Consider the following 17,609-nt stretch of genomic DNA (forward strand, 5'->3'; position numbering starts at 1 on the left):
GCATGTTATTTAATACTTTGTTAGAACAGAAGACAATACACACAAAAAGGGCCTTTTCCCTTTCTTTCCTTGCAAGGACATTATATGTGGACTTTGTTATTAATACTCACATTTAGAATAGAATACACATAACAAAAGGGCTTTCGATTGTTTCTTGGCTTGGAAATTGTTGTACCATGACTTTTCATCAAGGCCAGCACATGTCATGTTATTGGAGTCCCTTCCAAACAATGTGTCCCAAGATATTTCTGTAATCCCATTTTCGATTTTTTTTTTTATTTTAGAGATTTTGAGATAATCGAAATAGAATTAATTGATTTTCATTTAATTATACAAGGTTGTCCTAGGCCCTTGAGCAAATGTTTGATGGGCCTTTCCATGGGGAGGGTTACAAAGGTTTTTTCCTTTTTTGAACTTTGCATCAGTACATGGGGGGATGGGGTACCCAAATCACAGCACTATGATACGATTCAAGGACAATTTATTCAAAAAAGTTTCAAAGTAAAGTACATTCTATTCATGAAATTATTTTGTACAAAGTTGACAAACTTACATCATCATAAAAACTCATAAGAGGTAAAGGATGGATGCAAACCCCCCTCATACAAAATTGGTGCATTTACAATATTTAAAAGAGGGGCTAAAAAAACCCAAAAAAGAAAAAAGTCATCCTCAGTAAATTCCCCATCTAACCGAAAACTCTTTTTTTTTTTTTTTTTGTTTTCAGAAAGATCAGGTTTCCTTGAGCAGGATAACATGAGAATTACAACTGTTGTTGTTACAGTCTTTGATTGTCCTCCAATGTTCAGCAACGTCTCTAGCAATCTTAACGGCGTCAGAAGCCGTTCCTTGCAGCCCTCTTCTTGTAAACCCAACTGTGTACAATCCCTTCTCTCCCTTCCATCCGTTGGGAAACGGCGTTTTCGGCATGCCATCTTTGGTGAAAAAATCACATCCCTATATTTCCAAGAAGGGCACACAAATGAGAAAGTTACTACTAGTAAAAACAACATTAGCTAATCAATTAGTATTTGAATTGATGGAAAAAGAGCAGGAAAAAAAAAAAAAGGCAATTCAGGAATTTTCTAGGGAATTTCTAGGCAAATGAATCCTAAAAGAACACAATATTTCATGATACTTACACATCATAAACCCCACAGAGAATTTCAATTTTTCCCCCTAAACCCTAATAAAAGAAAACTGGGTTTTATTTGAAATTAGAAAAAAAAGGGAAAAAAATAAGTGGAATAACCCCCAAAAATGAGGCTAACTGATTTTGTGCTTTTCTGCATGGAGAAAAGAAGAGATTTGTAGACTTGTGGCCTCAATGCATGTGTCCAAGGCAGAAAGTGATGTGTGATTCACAATAAGATAGAACTAAAAACTAAAGAAAATGTAACAGCTCATTGCTTACCTTGAGCCAAGTAGGCACATTGCTTTTGTACCCAGTTGCCAGGATTATTGAATCAATCTCCTTTTCTTGTCCATCCATAAACTTTGCTCCATTTCTTGTTATCTCTTTCACACCTTCCATCACCTGAAAGAAAAAAAAAAAAAAAACCCAACAACATAAACTAAAACGCCTCAAGATAATGGGAAAATGTCATTGAACATGAGGGTCTATTTGGTTGGTTGGTGTTTACCTTAATTTTACCAGATTTTATCTGTGATAGTGCACCAACGTCGAGCACCGGCGTCTTTCCAGTGACATTCTTGAGCTCAATAGGACCGGTTTTCGGCCGTCGAAGACCTATTTGGTCTGTGTTGCCCAGGGTGAAGTTGGCTACCAGCAACAGGAATTTATCTACTAGCCTCAAAGGGAACCATCTGAGAAGTGCCATGGCTATACCAAATGTTGAGAAACCAAACATCTCCCTAGGCAAGACATGCACCTGTAGTATTAAAACAGATAAGAATATGAGCAACAATGAAAACGATGCAGAGTACAAATTAAGATGTTTTCAACAATGATTTTGATTAAAAAGTCAAAAGAGAAGTTAAGGTGCTTATGTAACATTCAATGAACTAACCGTGTTTCTAACAACCATATGCGGGGTCGCATTGTGCCGACAGAGGTCCAAGCTAACTTCCATGCCAGAATTGCCACATCCAATTACCAAAACCCTTTGGTTTCTAAACTCAGAACCAGACTTGTACAAACTGGTATGAACAACAGGACCGTTGAACTTGTCAATCCCCGAAATGTCTGGTATTACAGGCTCAGCATTTTCACCAGTAGCAACAATAAGCCACCTTGAAATGTACTCACAGTCTTGAGTTTTAACCCTCCAAAACCCCAAAACATGATCGAACTCTGCGCTTTGCACAGCTTGCTTGAACCTAGGTAGGATTGAGAAATGTGAAGCATAGGATTCCATGTAAGAGATAAACTGGTGCTTGGTTGGGTACTTTGGGAAATTCTCAGGGAAACCAAGGAGTGGTAATTCGCAAAACTGTTTGGGAAGATGGAGTTTGAGACGATCATAGGTTCGATGTTGCCATAAGGCAGCTATGCAGTCGCTTTTCTCAAGAATAAGAGAAGGGACGCCTTGCTGAGTAAGGCAAGCAGATGTTGCTAGACCAGATGGTCCTGCACCTACAATGATAGGCCCATGAACCCCAACGCAGTTTGCTTGAAACTGATGATGGTCTTGTTGATCTTTACAAGAACCCATGTAGGACGATCCCAAGAAAAAGAATGATAATAGAAAGAAGACGGAACGAAAAGGAAAAGGAAAAAAGAAAGGATAGTGAAAGAAAGCTTAAAAAGAAACAGAGGAAAACCTCAGTAATTTCTTTTTACTTCCCCTGTTCTTTTCACTCTGTAAAGCTCTGTTTTCTTTCCCCTGTTTTCTCACGGCTCTTTTGCTTCTTGAGAAAAATCTTATGTGGATGAGGTCGGATTTTTAAAGAGAGAGGAAAAGCGTTCAGGAGAGAGCGGGGAAAAGCAGGAGTCAATGGGAAGAGAAAAACAAGACGTGGGGTGATGTAACAGAGGGTTTTTAATGCCGAGAAAAGAGTGAAAGAGAGAGAGAGTGAAAAAAGAGAGAGATAGTAATAGGTCTTTACGAGAAGTGAGTGATGGAAAGAGAAAATGAGGGAAGTTTAAAAAACTGTAATTAATTTTACCAGTAAGAGAAAGAGTGAGAGGAAGAGGGAGAGGAAGGTGTTAATGGAGGCGTGAAGGTTAAGGAAAAGGATTTGTTCTGTTTCTCAAGGTTCTTTCCTCTCAGCTTCTCCCTGCAGAGTTGGGGTTGCGATGCAAGTAAGCAAATGACCAAAGAGGAGATATAAATACATTTATGAACGGCCTTTTAATTATTTTAAGTTTAAAATTTTTGAGCTATCCTTCCATCCCACTCGCAGAGGCATACAGAAACCACACTTTGTGCCATTTCTCACTCTATTAGCCTATTAGGGCTCATTTGCCATAACGTTCGATTTTTATCTATTTATCCATTTAGAACATGTTTGATTTGAATTTTTTTAATTTAAAAACTATTATAAAGTTTTTATAAAAAATAATAGTTTTTAAAATTAAGTTAAAACTATTTGATAAATTTACTTTTTATAAATTTTTTTTTATAGATAAGCTGTTTGAGAAAATAATTTATATAAAATTTAATTTTAGTTAAAATTACCATAAAAGGTATTTAATAAATAGCTTTCTATTAATCACGAATTTTATTGTTCAAAATACAAAAAATTAACTTATTTTTTACTATTTAAAATAAAAATTTGAAAATACAAAAAATATTTTTATATAATATAAAATTTATAATTAATAATAAATCATAAAAAAAAGTTTCACAAATAATACATAGGTAACACATAATTCATAAATAACTTATAAATTAATGATTTCTGTTTTCCATCAATGCAGTAGCTATTTGGTTGCGAACTCTACCCATGTAACTATCATCCAATGCTCTTCTAGAAGTATATGAACCCATTTCTTCATTATTACTTCTTTCTTCTTGACTTTTAGGAATATAATTAAGATTACGATCACATTTGTCAAACTCTTCATCTATAACACCACACTGTCTAATGTAGTTATGAAATGCCGTTATTGCAACAATAATCTTTTCTTATTTTATCAACGAAAATGGCTTCATATCACGTAGAATATGCCACCTATTCTTCCAAACTCCAATTGTTCGTTCAATGACATTTCTTAATGAAGAATGTGCATGGCTGAATGTTTCTTCTACACTTTCTAGCTGACTGTAACATCTAAAATCAGGAATGTGATATCTTTCACCTTTATAAGATGCTAGATACCTTTTTATATTAGGATAACCAGCATCCACTACATAATATTTACCTAAGAAAAAAGTTTATACAATAAAATATATAAAATGTCAAACTTTATACAATAAAAATTATAAGTTGTACCTTCTGGAGGGTGAGGGAACACGTTTTTCATTTCTTCAAGCACAGTTGAAAAGATACGGGTGTCATGTGCAGTGCTAGGCCAACCAATAATCACAAAAGTGAATAGCATGTCAAAATTACACATTAACATGACATTGTGTGTTGGATATCCCTTTCGACCAATAAAACGAATTTGATCATTCGCAGGAGGAATAACAGGAACATGTGATCCATCTATAGCACCAACGCACCCTTGAAAATAAAGCTAATATCTACGATCATTTTTAATTTTGGATGGAACTTCTGCAAATTAAAAATCTGAAGCTTTGACAATTTCATTGGCCAGTAAACATAAACTATTTAACACTTCACCGAACTTCCTACTTACAATCTCTCCCAATTTTTCAAATTTATTTAGGACATTACGATTTTTTTCGCTGTGTGAACAAATCCAAAGAAACATAGCAACCGCCTCCAATGCTGTCATGTCTTTAGATGGATATAACAATCTCTTATTTTTCAATGTATCTGTAAGTTGCAATACAGTATATGATTCCATCCTAAACATTCTATAACTTTCACTTGGAGCTTGTAAAGTTTCACGTACCCAATTCCATCTATCAGAATAATTGAATTTGTTTCCTTGTTTCATTAAGTATTTCATGTGATATACAATTGCAATAGCAGCTCCTCCATACATGTTTTGATAAAACCTTGCACATTTACTTCTCTTTACAACTTGTATTGATGCTTTGACTTCATTAGAAGACATCTGTTTAACAATATCAAAATACATAAGTAGAAATCTAAGTATAACAATTAAAAAAACAAATATTATTTGAAACAAATCAAATAGTACAAATAACAATTCAAATAAATATAACATGGATAATGGCAATTTAATTAAACATAACAAGTAACACAAATACAAAAATAAAGTAGTTTAAAGTTCAACATCAACCTAAAATAAATAAATCAAATCCTAAACTAATCAACTAGTCCCACCACAATTTTTTGATAGATTATGCTCATATTGAATCCAGTTTAGCTTATCACTTAAATCTAGCAAAGAAATGAAAATGAGTCTATTTTCTTCCTTTTTAATCAATTGTAGTGCAAAATTAAATTCATCTGCACTCAATCTCCCCTCATTTTGTAGAGATTTCATTACTCTAACACACTCTTGAATACTATATTGTCCTGTGGCTTGTGATGATATTGAAATTTCAGCATATTCAGCTGCGTTATGACTTTCTGTTGCCTTGCACAATCGTTCCAATGTTCTTTGCAAGCTTGTTGTAGTCCCTGTTTTTGCCTTACCTTTTGCCACTTTTTTTCCCATTTCTTCTGGCTCCATTTTTTTCCTCTTCATTTGAGTGTTTACTATAGAGTCGTTATCTTCATCACAATTAAATTCTTTAGCATCAAATTCAACATTATCTTGTAACGGAGTTAGATTTGTAGATCTGACATTATTTTTAATTGGTATACCCATCGCTGGTGTCCATGCATTTTGACTAGTGGCTACTGTATGCTTAAATATAAATTCCAATTCATCAACATGTTCCAATTCTTGATATCGAAATCTGGCAATTTTGGATTAACCTACACAAACATTAAAGAGAAAGAAACTTTTAAACGAGGTACATATGTAAAATTATTTATTGTAGATGAAACATATAAAATTTAAAATACTTACTTTTATTTTGGCTTCCCACCATGTGGCATCCGCTTCAATGGTTCCCGTCTCATGGTTCCAACCCAAACCTGTCTCTTTGCCTTTCAACTGTTTCCTTAAGGCCCATTCATTCCTTAGATTATCCAGTTTATTTTTCAATTGCTTTTGGGTATAGTCTTTATTAGCACGAGTATTAAATTCTTGTACTACAACTTCCCATCTTTTAGATCTAAATGAAATTCCTAATTTTCCACACTTACGAATCTCATTCGTACAAACTTGAAGTAAGATTTTAGTAATGACCAAATCCCACTTTGCATGATGTTTTGGTTTATCTAAAATTTCAAAATTAAGTGGAGGCATTTCTTGACTAGCCATAAACTGCAACACGGCATATAAAGCAATAAATATTGTGTCATCACTCAAACAATAAGACACCTAAATTTATGATGCAATCAACAGAGATTAGAAAATGAATGCTGTTATTTTTAGCTTACTGTTTTGATAAACTTAGAATAATAATGTCTAATTCATATTATATCATGGTTTGTAAATTTTTCCTATTCCTTAAGAACTGCCCTGAATTTATGTGCTTCACTTGCAATTTAGCAAAGGTTAAGGTGTGTTAGGGGTTGACTTGTTTAGAGATTGTGGCTTGAAAATTGAATGCAAGCTACTAAAGTGATGGTTGTTTTGGATGTGCTATCGAATCATTCACTGGATAAGGAGTACTTAGGAGAGAAAATGGAGCCATTGTGGGGGGAAGATCCAATTATAAAGGCAACAATTGGAAAACTTAATGGAAAATTGAAGGAAATTGAAGGAGATTGAAGGGATCATTGATGAAAAGAATGCAAACGATAGTTGGAAAAATAGAAATGGAGTTGGGATTGTACCATATGAGCTTTTGAAGCCATTTTCTAAGCCTGGTGTTACAGGAAAAGGAGTTCCGTACAGCATCTCAATATGAAGTATGAGATGTTCATTGAGCTTCTTTTAAGAGACCATAAAATAAATAAGAGATGTAATGAAATTTTCGAATGTATCGACCATAATTGCCCAGTAATATTTTCATCTCAGTTATTTGGACACTTTTTTTATTTTTGGATAATTGTGATTTCACTTTTCCAAAATAAGCAACATGAAAGAAATACTACTAGCTAGTACAACAAAGTTGGCTTTGCCTGCAATGAAACAAGGCAAACTATCCAGCAAACTATAAAGTAGTTTGAACGAGTGTGAGGACTAATATTTCCTTGTTTAATCACCAATTCTGACATGGCATTTCATTAATTAATATGGCAGCCAACTTAGACAAGGTATCTAATATTCTTGCTTGAACATCAGCTAGTTAAAATAAAAGTAAGCAAAACAATCTCTATAAGAAATATGGTTTTAGAGCTTGTTCAGTGTGGAGTTAATTGTTGAAAGTTACAAATCTTACTGCCTTATTTTAGCTTATGTGCTCGTTTATATGGTTAAGGTATTGCTTAGTATTAGTCCATTTTGTTTCTCTAACGTACACCAACAACGAGTTAGTGTTCTTAAATCAAAAACACTTGGAGCATAATGTAATTGCTTCAAAATATAGAGTACTCTTCACTAAGACCCATCTCTTGCTATTCCCTATACTGCAATAAGTGCGAACAAGATATCAAATCTATAAGATATTAGCTTCTTTGTATAATAGTTTAGATTTTTTTTTATTAAGCTTTGATTTTGAGTAGGAAAGAAGAAGTCTTGATGTGTATTCTGTTGGCTTCAAAGTTGAAAAAGAACAACAAAATCAGAACAGGAGAACAAATATCAATTTATTTATTTAACTTTAACTTTAACTTTAACTTTATGTATATCAAGTATCATATATATGACTTATTTAACTTTAACTTCTCAATTTTCATCTAATTTATTTCAACAACTATTGACCTATTTGACTTATTTCAATCATAATCAATAAATATTATATATACAAAAAAAAGTTAAGAATAAATAAATATCACATAATTATCATATCAAACAATAAATTGAGAAATATCAAATAATAAAGAGAGTTTCCAAAACCCAAGAAATATCTGAATGCAGTTTTTATTTTTTGGTTTTTGGTCCTCTTAATTTTTGTAAGAACAAAAAAAACCCTGATTTGTAGAAGAGAGAGATTAATAGGGAGAGAGGAGAGGGAGATCAATAGGGAGAGAGAGGATCTTTTTGGGAAAAAATAGCTCTCCTAATAAGCTGACATGTTTTTTTTTTTTTTTACAAAAAAGAGAAAGCTCCTAATTGGAGTTTTTTTTAGCTCTTTTTTTTAGATTTTATTCTAAAAAAAAAGGCTATTTTTTAAGAGCTTTTTACAAAATTTTGTTTGGCTCAGCTTCTACTTTTAAGCAATAGATAAGCTAAATATAAGTCAGGCCAAACGAGCACTTAGTGTTGCTTTGCTCCTTGTTTATCTTCAATAAGATTTTCATTTAGAAATAAATAAATAAATAAATAAATATTATTTACGAAAAACAAACTTTTACTTACTTTTTTTTTTACTTTGTTTACGAATATCAGTATCATACATGGTTTATAGAACTCAAATTGATTGACGATGCTAAGAAAACCCAACAAACTACAATATTTGCCCATACACATGACAAATTAAATCATTTTCAACTTTATATTTCTCCATGTTATCATTCAAGTTTTTAGGAACTTTAATGTAAGTAAAAAGTTATTTTCAACTTTATAGTATGTAATTTGACTGCCACTTATCCCAAATTTATTTTAAAATTGTGCATATATACATATGTGGGGAGGATTTTTTTTTTAATTTGGAAAAAGGAATTTGAATTTTACCCTTTTTTAGAGAAAAATCGTATACCTATCAATAAACTAAAAGTTCAAGTTCAAAACGTAAAAAGCTGAGAGAGATTTTGAGAGCTTATTGGGTCTAGTCTTTTTCAGTTTAAAAGCTATTATAGAGTTCTTATGAAAAATAATAGCTTTTAAAATTAAGTTAAAACTATTTGATAAGTTTCTTGGCAAAATAAATTATATAAGTTCTAATTTTAATTAAAATTACCATAATAGGTATTCATGCTATCTTCAATCACTTAATAAATAAAAGCAGAACGAGCTTGTTTCGAATTTATATACAATATCAGATGTTAAAAGTCAAAAAAATTCATGAATAAATAGAACAACTTTTAAATTTGTACAGTAGTAATAGTATTAGATTTTTGGTGAAGAAAAGAAAATACCTTTAAATATTACTTGCAAGTAGCTTTAAATTTTGAGTTTTTTTTTTCTCTTAATCTTTATAAGAATAAAAAAAAACCTTAGATTTTACTATTCTGTTTCTGAGTTTTTTTTTTCTTTTCTAGTAGCCTTTGTAAATAAAGATAGAAGAAAAAGAGATTATGATTTTGCGATGGAGAAAGGGTGATTTGCAAAGAGAGGGAGAGAATAGAGCGATTGATTGAGAGAAACGAGTATTTTATAAAAAGTTGATGTGTTTTTATAAAAAAAAATAGAAAGTTCCTTTCTCTAGCTTTTCTTTAATTTTTTTTTAAATTTGTTTTTTTTTTAAATATTTTTTAAAAAATTTTCTCAAAAATCTTGTTTGACTTCATTTTTTTTTTAAGAAGTAAATAAGTTGAAAAAAAATCAGATCAAATAAGCACTAAGGTAGCATTTGGTATGAGAGAAGTGAGAGCACATTTCTTACAATGTATTCAATTAAACTACATTACAGTATTTATTTTGTAACAAACCACTGCAATGTAAGATTACAATGCAATCATATTACAGTCAAGAGATGTAATGTGATTGCAGTTCAAAACCAATGCAATCACATTACATTGCATTCTGCAATGTTATTAAATATATTTTTACCCTTCAACTTTATTGTTTTGTTAAAAACATTTTGTAATGTTATAATTAAAATAAAATATATAATATAAAAATTAGAAATTAAAATAAAATAAAATATAAAAAATTAAAATTTATATAATATAGGTAAAAGAAATTAAAATAAATATATAATATAAAAATTATATTAAAGATATGAAAATAAAATATATAATATTATGATAAACATGAAAATAAAATATATGATATTAAAATATATTTAAGAGATGATATTATATAAAAATTAATAATAAAAAATATAAGTATATTAAACTTGTATTTTAATAAATAGGGGTAATTTTGAAAATTAATATTACATTTTTAGTAAAATACTTATAAACTAAACACTGTAATGTTATCTTCTCTGTATTTTAATTATTATTTTATTTATATATCAAATACTGTAATATTATTTTTTTTATAATTATATTACTTATAATCACATTATTTATAATCACGTTATATTGTAAAATACTAAATGCTATTTAAGTGAAAAGAGCTATGTAATAATGTAGAGGACAAGAGTGCGGTCCACGCGCCTTTTCGAAGCATCCGGTAACAAGAATTAAGAAAGTGTAGAGAGGTTGGTGGCAAGATGGGCTTAAGGCATGATGCCACGTGGAGGTTTACTAAGCATTGTATTTGTTGTTGCATGTTTGGAAACAGAAGGGATTGACCGAGAGCCGGTGAGAGCCGTCTGATCATTGACTTTCAATCCTTTTCCCACGTTGGCATTTTCTCTTTACTTGACTAGGACCAACCACAAAAACATAGACGTGCGTTCTAACCCCTTTTGAATAAAAATACCTGTAATTTTACAAATAAAACGAATACTCTAAAATCAGTTTAGTATTAATGAAATCTATCCTTATCTAATTTATATAACCGATATAAGTTAATAATCATAAGTGGTTTAAATTAATCATGTTACACGTATTCCATGAATAATTATGATTAGTTTTATTTGTTAATATTAATTAAAATTTTATTTTAAGAAATATTTGTAATTTCATACACTATTCTCGCAAATCACTCAATATTTATTTATTTATTTTTATTTATAATTAGATACACAAAGAGGATTCTATAAAACGATTACTTTACATTAACATATTCAAATCATGTCACATAATCATATTCTTAAAGAATTGGTTTATATATGGACATAGAGAACAGTTTAGAAATAGGGGCCCAACGAGGTTTAAGTATTATTAGTCAGCAAAATAATTACCAATAAAGTTTCTTGTGGAAAATTAAATGCAAAACTTAAGTTTATTCTTTAGGAGAGTGTGTTTCATTAAATATAGAAGGAAGTATGAGGGTAATCAATGCAAAACATGCAAAAAGCCAAAATAGAAATTAATCTCTATTGACTAAATGATCGATCTAATATGTCTGTCTTCTTTGATACGTGCTTCTTGGTTTCCATTTCCAACAAACATGAATTTTGGATTTTAATTTTGCAACATATAATCAAAAGTAACCTACTGAAGAGAAAGGGAATCAAAGAGTCCATTTATTTTGTAATAAAGTATTTTTTAAAAAATATTTTCAGGACTTATAGATGAAAAATTAATTTCAGACATAAAATATTTTACGAGTTAACATGGTTAACCAAGAAAAATATCTTTCGAAAAATATCTTACGCACTTGAAGGGCGTAAAACATTTTTCAAAAAATAACAAAAACACTTTTATACTAAGTTTATGAGTATAAGTATGATGAATAGTAATATTTAATTTAAAATAATAATAATAATAATAATAATTAATTTTAAAAAATTAATTTAAAATATTAATATTTAAATTATACAAAAGTATTAAAATTAAAAAATATTTTTTAATGAAACCATTCAATACAATTATATTTTTATTTATAAATGGAATAAATCTTACTAACAATTATAGTAAAAAATATTTTAATGATCATCATTTGATGAATACATATTTATAATAAGTTTAAATTTCACTAATAATTATAATAACAAATATTTCAATGATCGTCGTTTAATGAATATATATTTATAAGTATAGGTTTTAGATATCTTACACAATTGATAAATTTTTTTTTCATGCAATAAATCATTTTCGATTACCAAACAGACCTAAAGAATAATGTCTTTCCTATTGATTGCTAAATTAGGATTTTTTCACTGCCCTCTTTTCCCTCCCTATTGGTACTTTGCTTGCAATAAGCAAATTGTTTATTCCCCCCTTTCCCTTATCAAATCTTTTTATGAGAGAGAGAGATGAGCAGAAGATGAAAGAAGTTGGAGAGGTGGTTGTAAATGTGCGGCGTCAACTGTGTCCAGAAATTTTACCTGACGAAACTTGCTAATGTATTATGAGTAACGCATATTGATGTGTCACCTTTTTTTATTTATTTATTTAGGGGATGTGCAAATGGTTATTTTAGTTAGTTTAATTTTAGATATCTAATAACCAAACTCATATTTAAAAATAATCGAAATCGAACTGAATTATATAAATAACCGAACTAATTCAATTAGTTCGTTTCAATTTTCAAAAATCAAACTTGACAAAATTTTTATTTTTTTTGTTTGTATATATTTATTTATGTTGTTTTTTTTTTAATAAATCAATACTACAAAAATATTAAAAATGATAATAAAAAATTATAATAAATAAGATGGATACTCATATAATTAAAAAAGAAATAAAGAGGAGAAGAGATTAGGTTTAGGATTTATTTTTCATGCATAATCTTCATAATACTCTTACTTAAGTTAGGTTAAAAATTTTCCTAACCGAAATCGAACCGAATTAATTTTAATAACCAAACTATTCTAACCGAACTATCCAAAGAACTGAACTAACCAAATCAAAAAATCGAACTCATTTCGATTCGATTCGATTCGATTGTTTAGATCGATTTACATTTGCTCACCTTATCTACTGGCTCGATGAACATGCATAGTGGCTTCGTGGCTGGTGGCTGATGATGTAAGGCTAATTCGCTATGGCTATTCCCTTTTCTTTCTGGTCAAGTACTAATGGCAGTTAAGGGCGGAATTAAATAAGGGAATGAAATCATTGTTTTTTTTTTTGCCAAGCATGTAATGAAATCATTGTATTCGATTTCTTTTAGTAGTATATATATAATCATGAGTGATGAGCATAAATATTAATCTTATTTGAACTAGTTAGTTCACTCTTCTTATCGTAATTATTTCAAATTCAAACTTGAGAGCTTACACTGCTTTTAGACATATTTGCGATTCAAATTGAAATTTAGGATGGGTATTGCTAGTTTTCATTTATTTATTATCAACCTTAGCTACTACCTATGCATGTAAATAGGATAAGGTACACAACGCTCATAATTCATAAAACTCTTTTATGAGCAACGAAACTGCTTACATATTTCTTTTGTAGCTAGCTAGGACTTTGTTTAATTAGTTAGTGTTGCAAAGCGTGTTTCGAAATGGTAGTAATTAAATGCAAAGTTTGGTTAGGCGCAGGAAAAGTCTAATCTCCAAATCCTTCTAAGATAATACATAGCATGGAGTTGTCGAAAGCCTGAAGAGAGGAGATGTGAACAAACGTCAATGAATCATAATGCTCGGATGCGGGGATCTAAGGGGCTTTAAATTGACCGAATATTTATAAGGAACAGAGGAGAAAATCTAGGATGTAATCAAAGCCGAGTACATATATATATATATATATGTATATATATCTATCTATCTATCTATCTAGGGTTAGGATCTCCAGGGAATATATACTTACGAGTTGGAGCGTACATTGCCGCTGGCTGCTATGACTATGATCTTCCATGCCATGTAGAATTGGCGTGTGGTGCATCATCAATTGGTATAATTGCTCATACTCTCATGTAACACAACTTGCATGCCATATACATCCTGTCTTTCAAGATCAGAAACGTGTCTTGACCAATAAAATAAAGCCCGAATAATTTCTGCTTTTTCTCCAAACTATTGATGATATTCCAAAACCTTTTTCTAAATAGGTGTTGAAGATAAGTCATGAGTCAACCCATTGATTAAAGAAACTACATATATATGTCCTTAGTAAAGAAGAGATATATTAAAATAACAACTAAAAATTGGTGGGTGGAGATTGACCAACAACTATATATATATATATATATATATATATATGTACAGATTGGCTCAGCTAGGGTTAATTAATACATAGTTAAAATAACCCTTTGGATTGATTCAGTAATTGAGTTGTGTTGCATGCTTGAAATACCTAAAATAAAAAATATTGGACTAACCTAAACCTAGCCCCATCCATTCCATTGCCGCCCCCTACTCTTATTTAACTTTATTTGAATTGTTTTTCAAGCATCGAATCCTCCCCCTTGACGCAAAGATGATCAGTTTTCTTCAAGAGAAATGTTATCATTCATACATTGATTCAAATTAGTATTATAATAAAAAGATATGTACTTTTGTTAGAATTTTTCTCAATGACTACAAATTTTCTTACCTGGGATTGCAATGATGATCTCCAGATGTTGGTAGTTAGTCGCATTAACGCGATATTAATAGAAATTCAAGCATATGATATCCAGTAGTTGGACCTATTCATAAAGTGATTTAGGTTCATGTGATAGTACTTGAAACAGCAAATAAATGAATAATTTATGTTTGATCTTGATGATTATGATAGTAATAAAATCAAAGGTAACACAAGGGATTTACCGACAAAGGTTGAATTGTTTAATTTATGGATTATGCTCATCATTCGGAATTTGAAGAGGGGAGACCGAAATAATGAAAGTCTATTCTAAATAATACAAAGGGAAAATTTTTTTTTAGCCCTTAAATATAAAGTGTTTATGGAAATAACCTTTCAGATAATTTTAATTATTTTAAGCTAAGAAAAGAGATTTTGAGACAAAAATACCCTTAATGAGACATCTTCATTGACTCGCACTTTCATACACACTTAAAATGGGAAAAACAAATTTATAAAGAATTTGTTCCCTCTAATTTTGAGCAAAACATTCATTTTTTTTTAGAAGCTTGTGCAAAACAAAATCATATTGCAGGAGACGGTTTTTTAGATATTTCAGACATGACATTCAGATAAAACGAGAAGGGTGATATTAAACTGAACGAGGAATCGGTTGTGATGAATCAAAAGCTTCGAGAATGATGTGAAACCAGAAATCTTTGATACGGTGGTGAATCGAAAGGAGAAAGATGTGAATCCAAAGCATGAAATGGTCGTGTTATAGTAGGCCATATGTGACACTGCTGTGTCACGACAGGGTTTATAGTTTGTGAAATGGCATGGTGAGAATGTGTGACACGTCATGGTGAGAATATGGGACACGACAAGGTTTGGACTTTGTGACATGCCATGAAAGAAATATGTGACACGACAAGGTGAGAATATGTGACACGACTCGCAGGGAATATGTGATATGACATGGCAAGAATATGTGACATGCCAGTGTGAGAATGTGGCACGCCATGGTGTAAATATGTGACACGCCATGGTGAGAATATGTGAGAAGGCATGGTGAGCATATGTGACACGACAGGATTCAGAATTTATGACACGCCATGGAAGGAATCTGTGACACGACAAGGTTCAGAGTTTGTGATATGCCATGGAGGGAATCTATGACACAAGAGGGTGATAATGTGTGAGACGACACAGTGAGAATATGTGACATGGGAGGGTTTAGAGTTTGTGACACGCCATGGTGAGAATATATGAAACGGCATGGTGAGCATATGTGACATGGCTGTGACATGGCAGAGTTCAGAGTTTGTGACACTCCATTGAGAGAATCTGTGACACGGGAGGGTGATAATGTGTGAGACAACAATTCAAGAATATGTGACACGGTTGTGATACGACAAGGTTTAGAGTTTGTGACACGCTAAGGTGAGAATATGTGAGACGACATGGTTAGCATATGTGACATGGTTGTGACACGGTAGGGTTTAGAGTTTGTAATATGCCATGGAGGGAATCTGTGACACGGCAGGGTGATAATGTGTAAGACCGCATGGTGAGAATATGTGACATGGTTGTGACATGGCAGGGTTTAGAGTTTGTGACACTCCATGGTGGGAATGTGTGACACCACATGGCTTGAATATGTGACATGCCATAGTTTGAAATAGAAAAAAAATGTGGACAAATAACAAGGAAACCGTTTGAACCTCCACTGAATGAATGAATATTATAAGGCCATTTCATTTTAATTATATATTTTTCAGAATTTACAAACGTCTATGTGAAGGAACTAAGAGAGTTTGATTCATTACTCATTCCCAAAAAGACTAGAATGTTCGACTTCATTCTTTGTAAGCTTAATGACATCATAGCAATAATGTCGGTTATCAGTGAAGAGGTCAGTCAATCTCAAATTAAAACTTTCTTCTGTTCGTTCATTTTTTGCTGGATTGCTGTGATATGTTCATGTTTTTGCATTATTATGTTTTAACTGTTTTCTTCCTGGTTTTATGGTTTTTGGGTAAATTGTGTAAATAGAGAACTACAACATTTTTTTTGTTGACATAACTTATGGTTGTACTAAAGTTTTGAAGGGGGTCTGCATTTGCATATCGTGTAACACAAACTACAACATTTGATTTGGTGTGTAGTGGGTTAAGTAGTTTTTGGGGTTTTTAGCTTATTTTTTAAGGTTTTTAACGTGTCACCACATTAGGTATTTTAGGGCAGTTCGTGTAACGAGTAAGTAATTACAGTGATTGGTGTGTCATCACATTGGGTATTTTAGGGCAGTTCGTGTAACGAGATAGTAATTATAGTGACTGACATGTCATGACACGCCATGGTTGACGTGTCACCATGCTACTTAGCGTTGACGTGTAACAACATTTGACTTGGTATGCTTAACGTGTAACAACATTTTACTTGATATGCATGGCATGTAACAACATTTTACTTGGTATGCATAGCGTGTAACAACATTTATTTCTTTCTTCAGTATATCGTGTTGCACATTATGGGTTAACTCACTCATGCATGTGAGACATGTTTTGCAGATGCAGTCCGGACAATATGATGATCTTGATAGTTTGCTTGTTGTGTAGAGGGAGAAGTGGGCGTTTAAGGTCTCTATTAACACCCACTGTAAGTGGTCTCAACTGCATTACATCAATAAGACACTATAAGAGAAAGGATAGTACAATGCAATTAAGCGTACGTGCTTCGAAATGCTGCTGGATGTATATCCACAAGGTTACTTTTGCGCTGATCTCCTGCATAACATCATGATTCGTCGAATCACTAAGATAGAGTCAATGAACCATGAGCTATGGTTTGCCATTGGCAAGAGCAAGGCGAGTATATCAAAGCAGGAGTTTTACTTTATCACCGAACTCAAGTTTGGTCGAATGCCCGATGTATTCACATAACAGTACGAGGCTGTTTTCGACAGAATTCATGCGAGATACTGAAACGGGCAGCAGAGCGTTAAGTTACAGGCATTGCTTGATACGTTCCGAGGAGGCAACTTTCAACGACCAGGAGACGCGACCAAGATGGCACTCGTCTTGATCGTGAATAACATTTTATTTGGTCAAGACTACCGTAGACGGGTGATGCCTTGGCTTTTGTCATTGGTGGAGGACATCGATGCTTGGAATGTCTTCCCTTGGGGTCACTATATTTGGAGGTTGATCAAGGAC

At 31.8% G+C, this 17,609-nt stretch overlaps 1 protein-coding gene across 1 annotated transcript; it reads right to left on the reverse strand.

Annotated features, from left to right (window-relative positions):
• Positions 1-608: 608 nt before the first annotated feature.
• Positions 609-3,245, reverse strand: LOC18588955 (putative indole-3-pyruvate monooxygenase YUCCA4). The gene is made up of 4 exons (XM_007013720.3): positions 2,031-3,245; positions 1,644-1,892; positions 1,415-1,537; positions 609-957 (listed from the first exon to the last, which is right to left on the reverse strand). Exons 1-4 carry the CDS (start codon positions 2,673-2,675, stop codon positions 733-735), a joined length of 1,242 nt encoding a protein of 413 aa, XP_007013782.3. The 5' UTR covers positions 2,676-3,245; the 3' UTR covers positions 609-732.
• Positions 3,246-17,609: the final 14,364 nt, after the last annotated feature.

The sequence above is a fragment of the Theobroma cacao genome, chromosome 9 (genome assembly GCF_053813885.1).
Source record: "Theobroma cacao isolate CCN51 chromosome 9, ASM5381388v1, whole genome shotgun sequence".
NCBI classification, from domain to species: Eukaryota; Viridiplantae; Streptophyta; class Magnoliopsida; order Malvales; family Malvaceae; genus Theobroma; species Theobroma cacao.

What these genes read in the sequence shown, in the direction of transcription:
- LOC18588955 (XM_007013720.3), bottom strand. Translation starts at nt 2,675, where the DNA reads ATGGGTTCTTGTAAAGATCAACAAGACCATCATCAGTTTCAAGCAAAC. An exon ending in ATATGGTTGTTAGAAACACG is followed by an intron (nt 1,893 to 2,030) that starts GTTAGTTCATTG and finishes TTAATACTACAG; the next exon opens with GTGCATGTCTTGCCTAGGGA. An exon ending in TAAAATCTGGTAAAATTAAG is followed by an intron (nt 1,538 to 1,643) that starts GTAAACACCAAC and finishes TTTTTCTTTCAG; the next exon opens with GTGATGGAAGGTGTGAAAGA.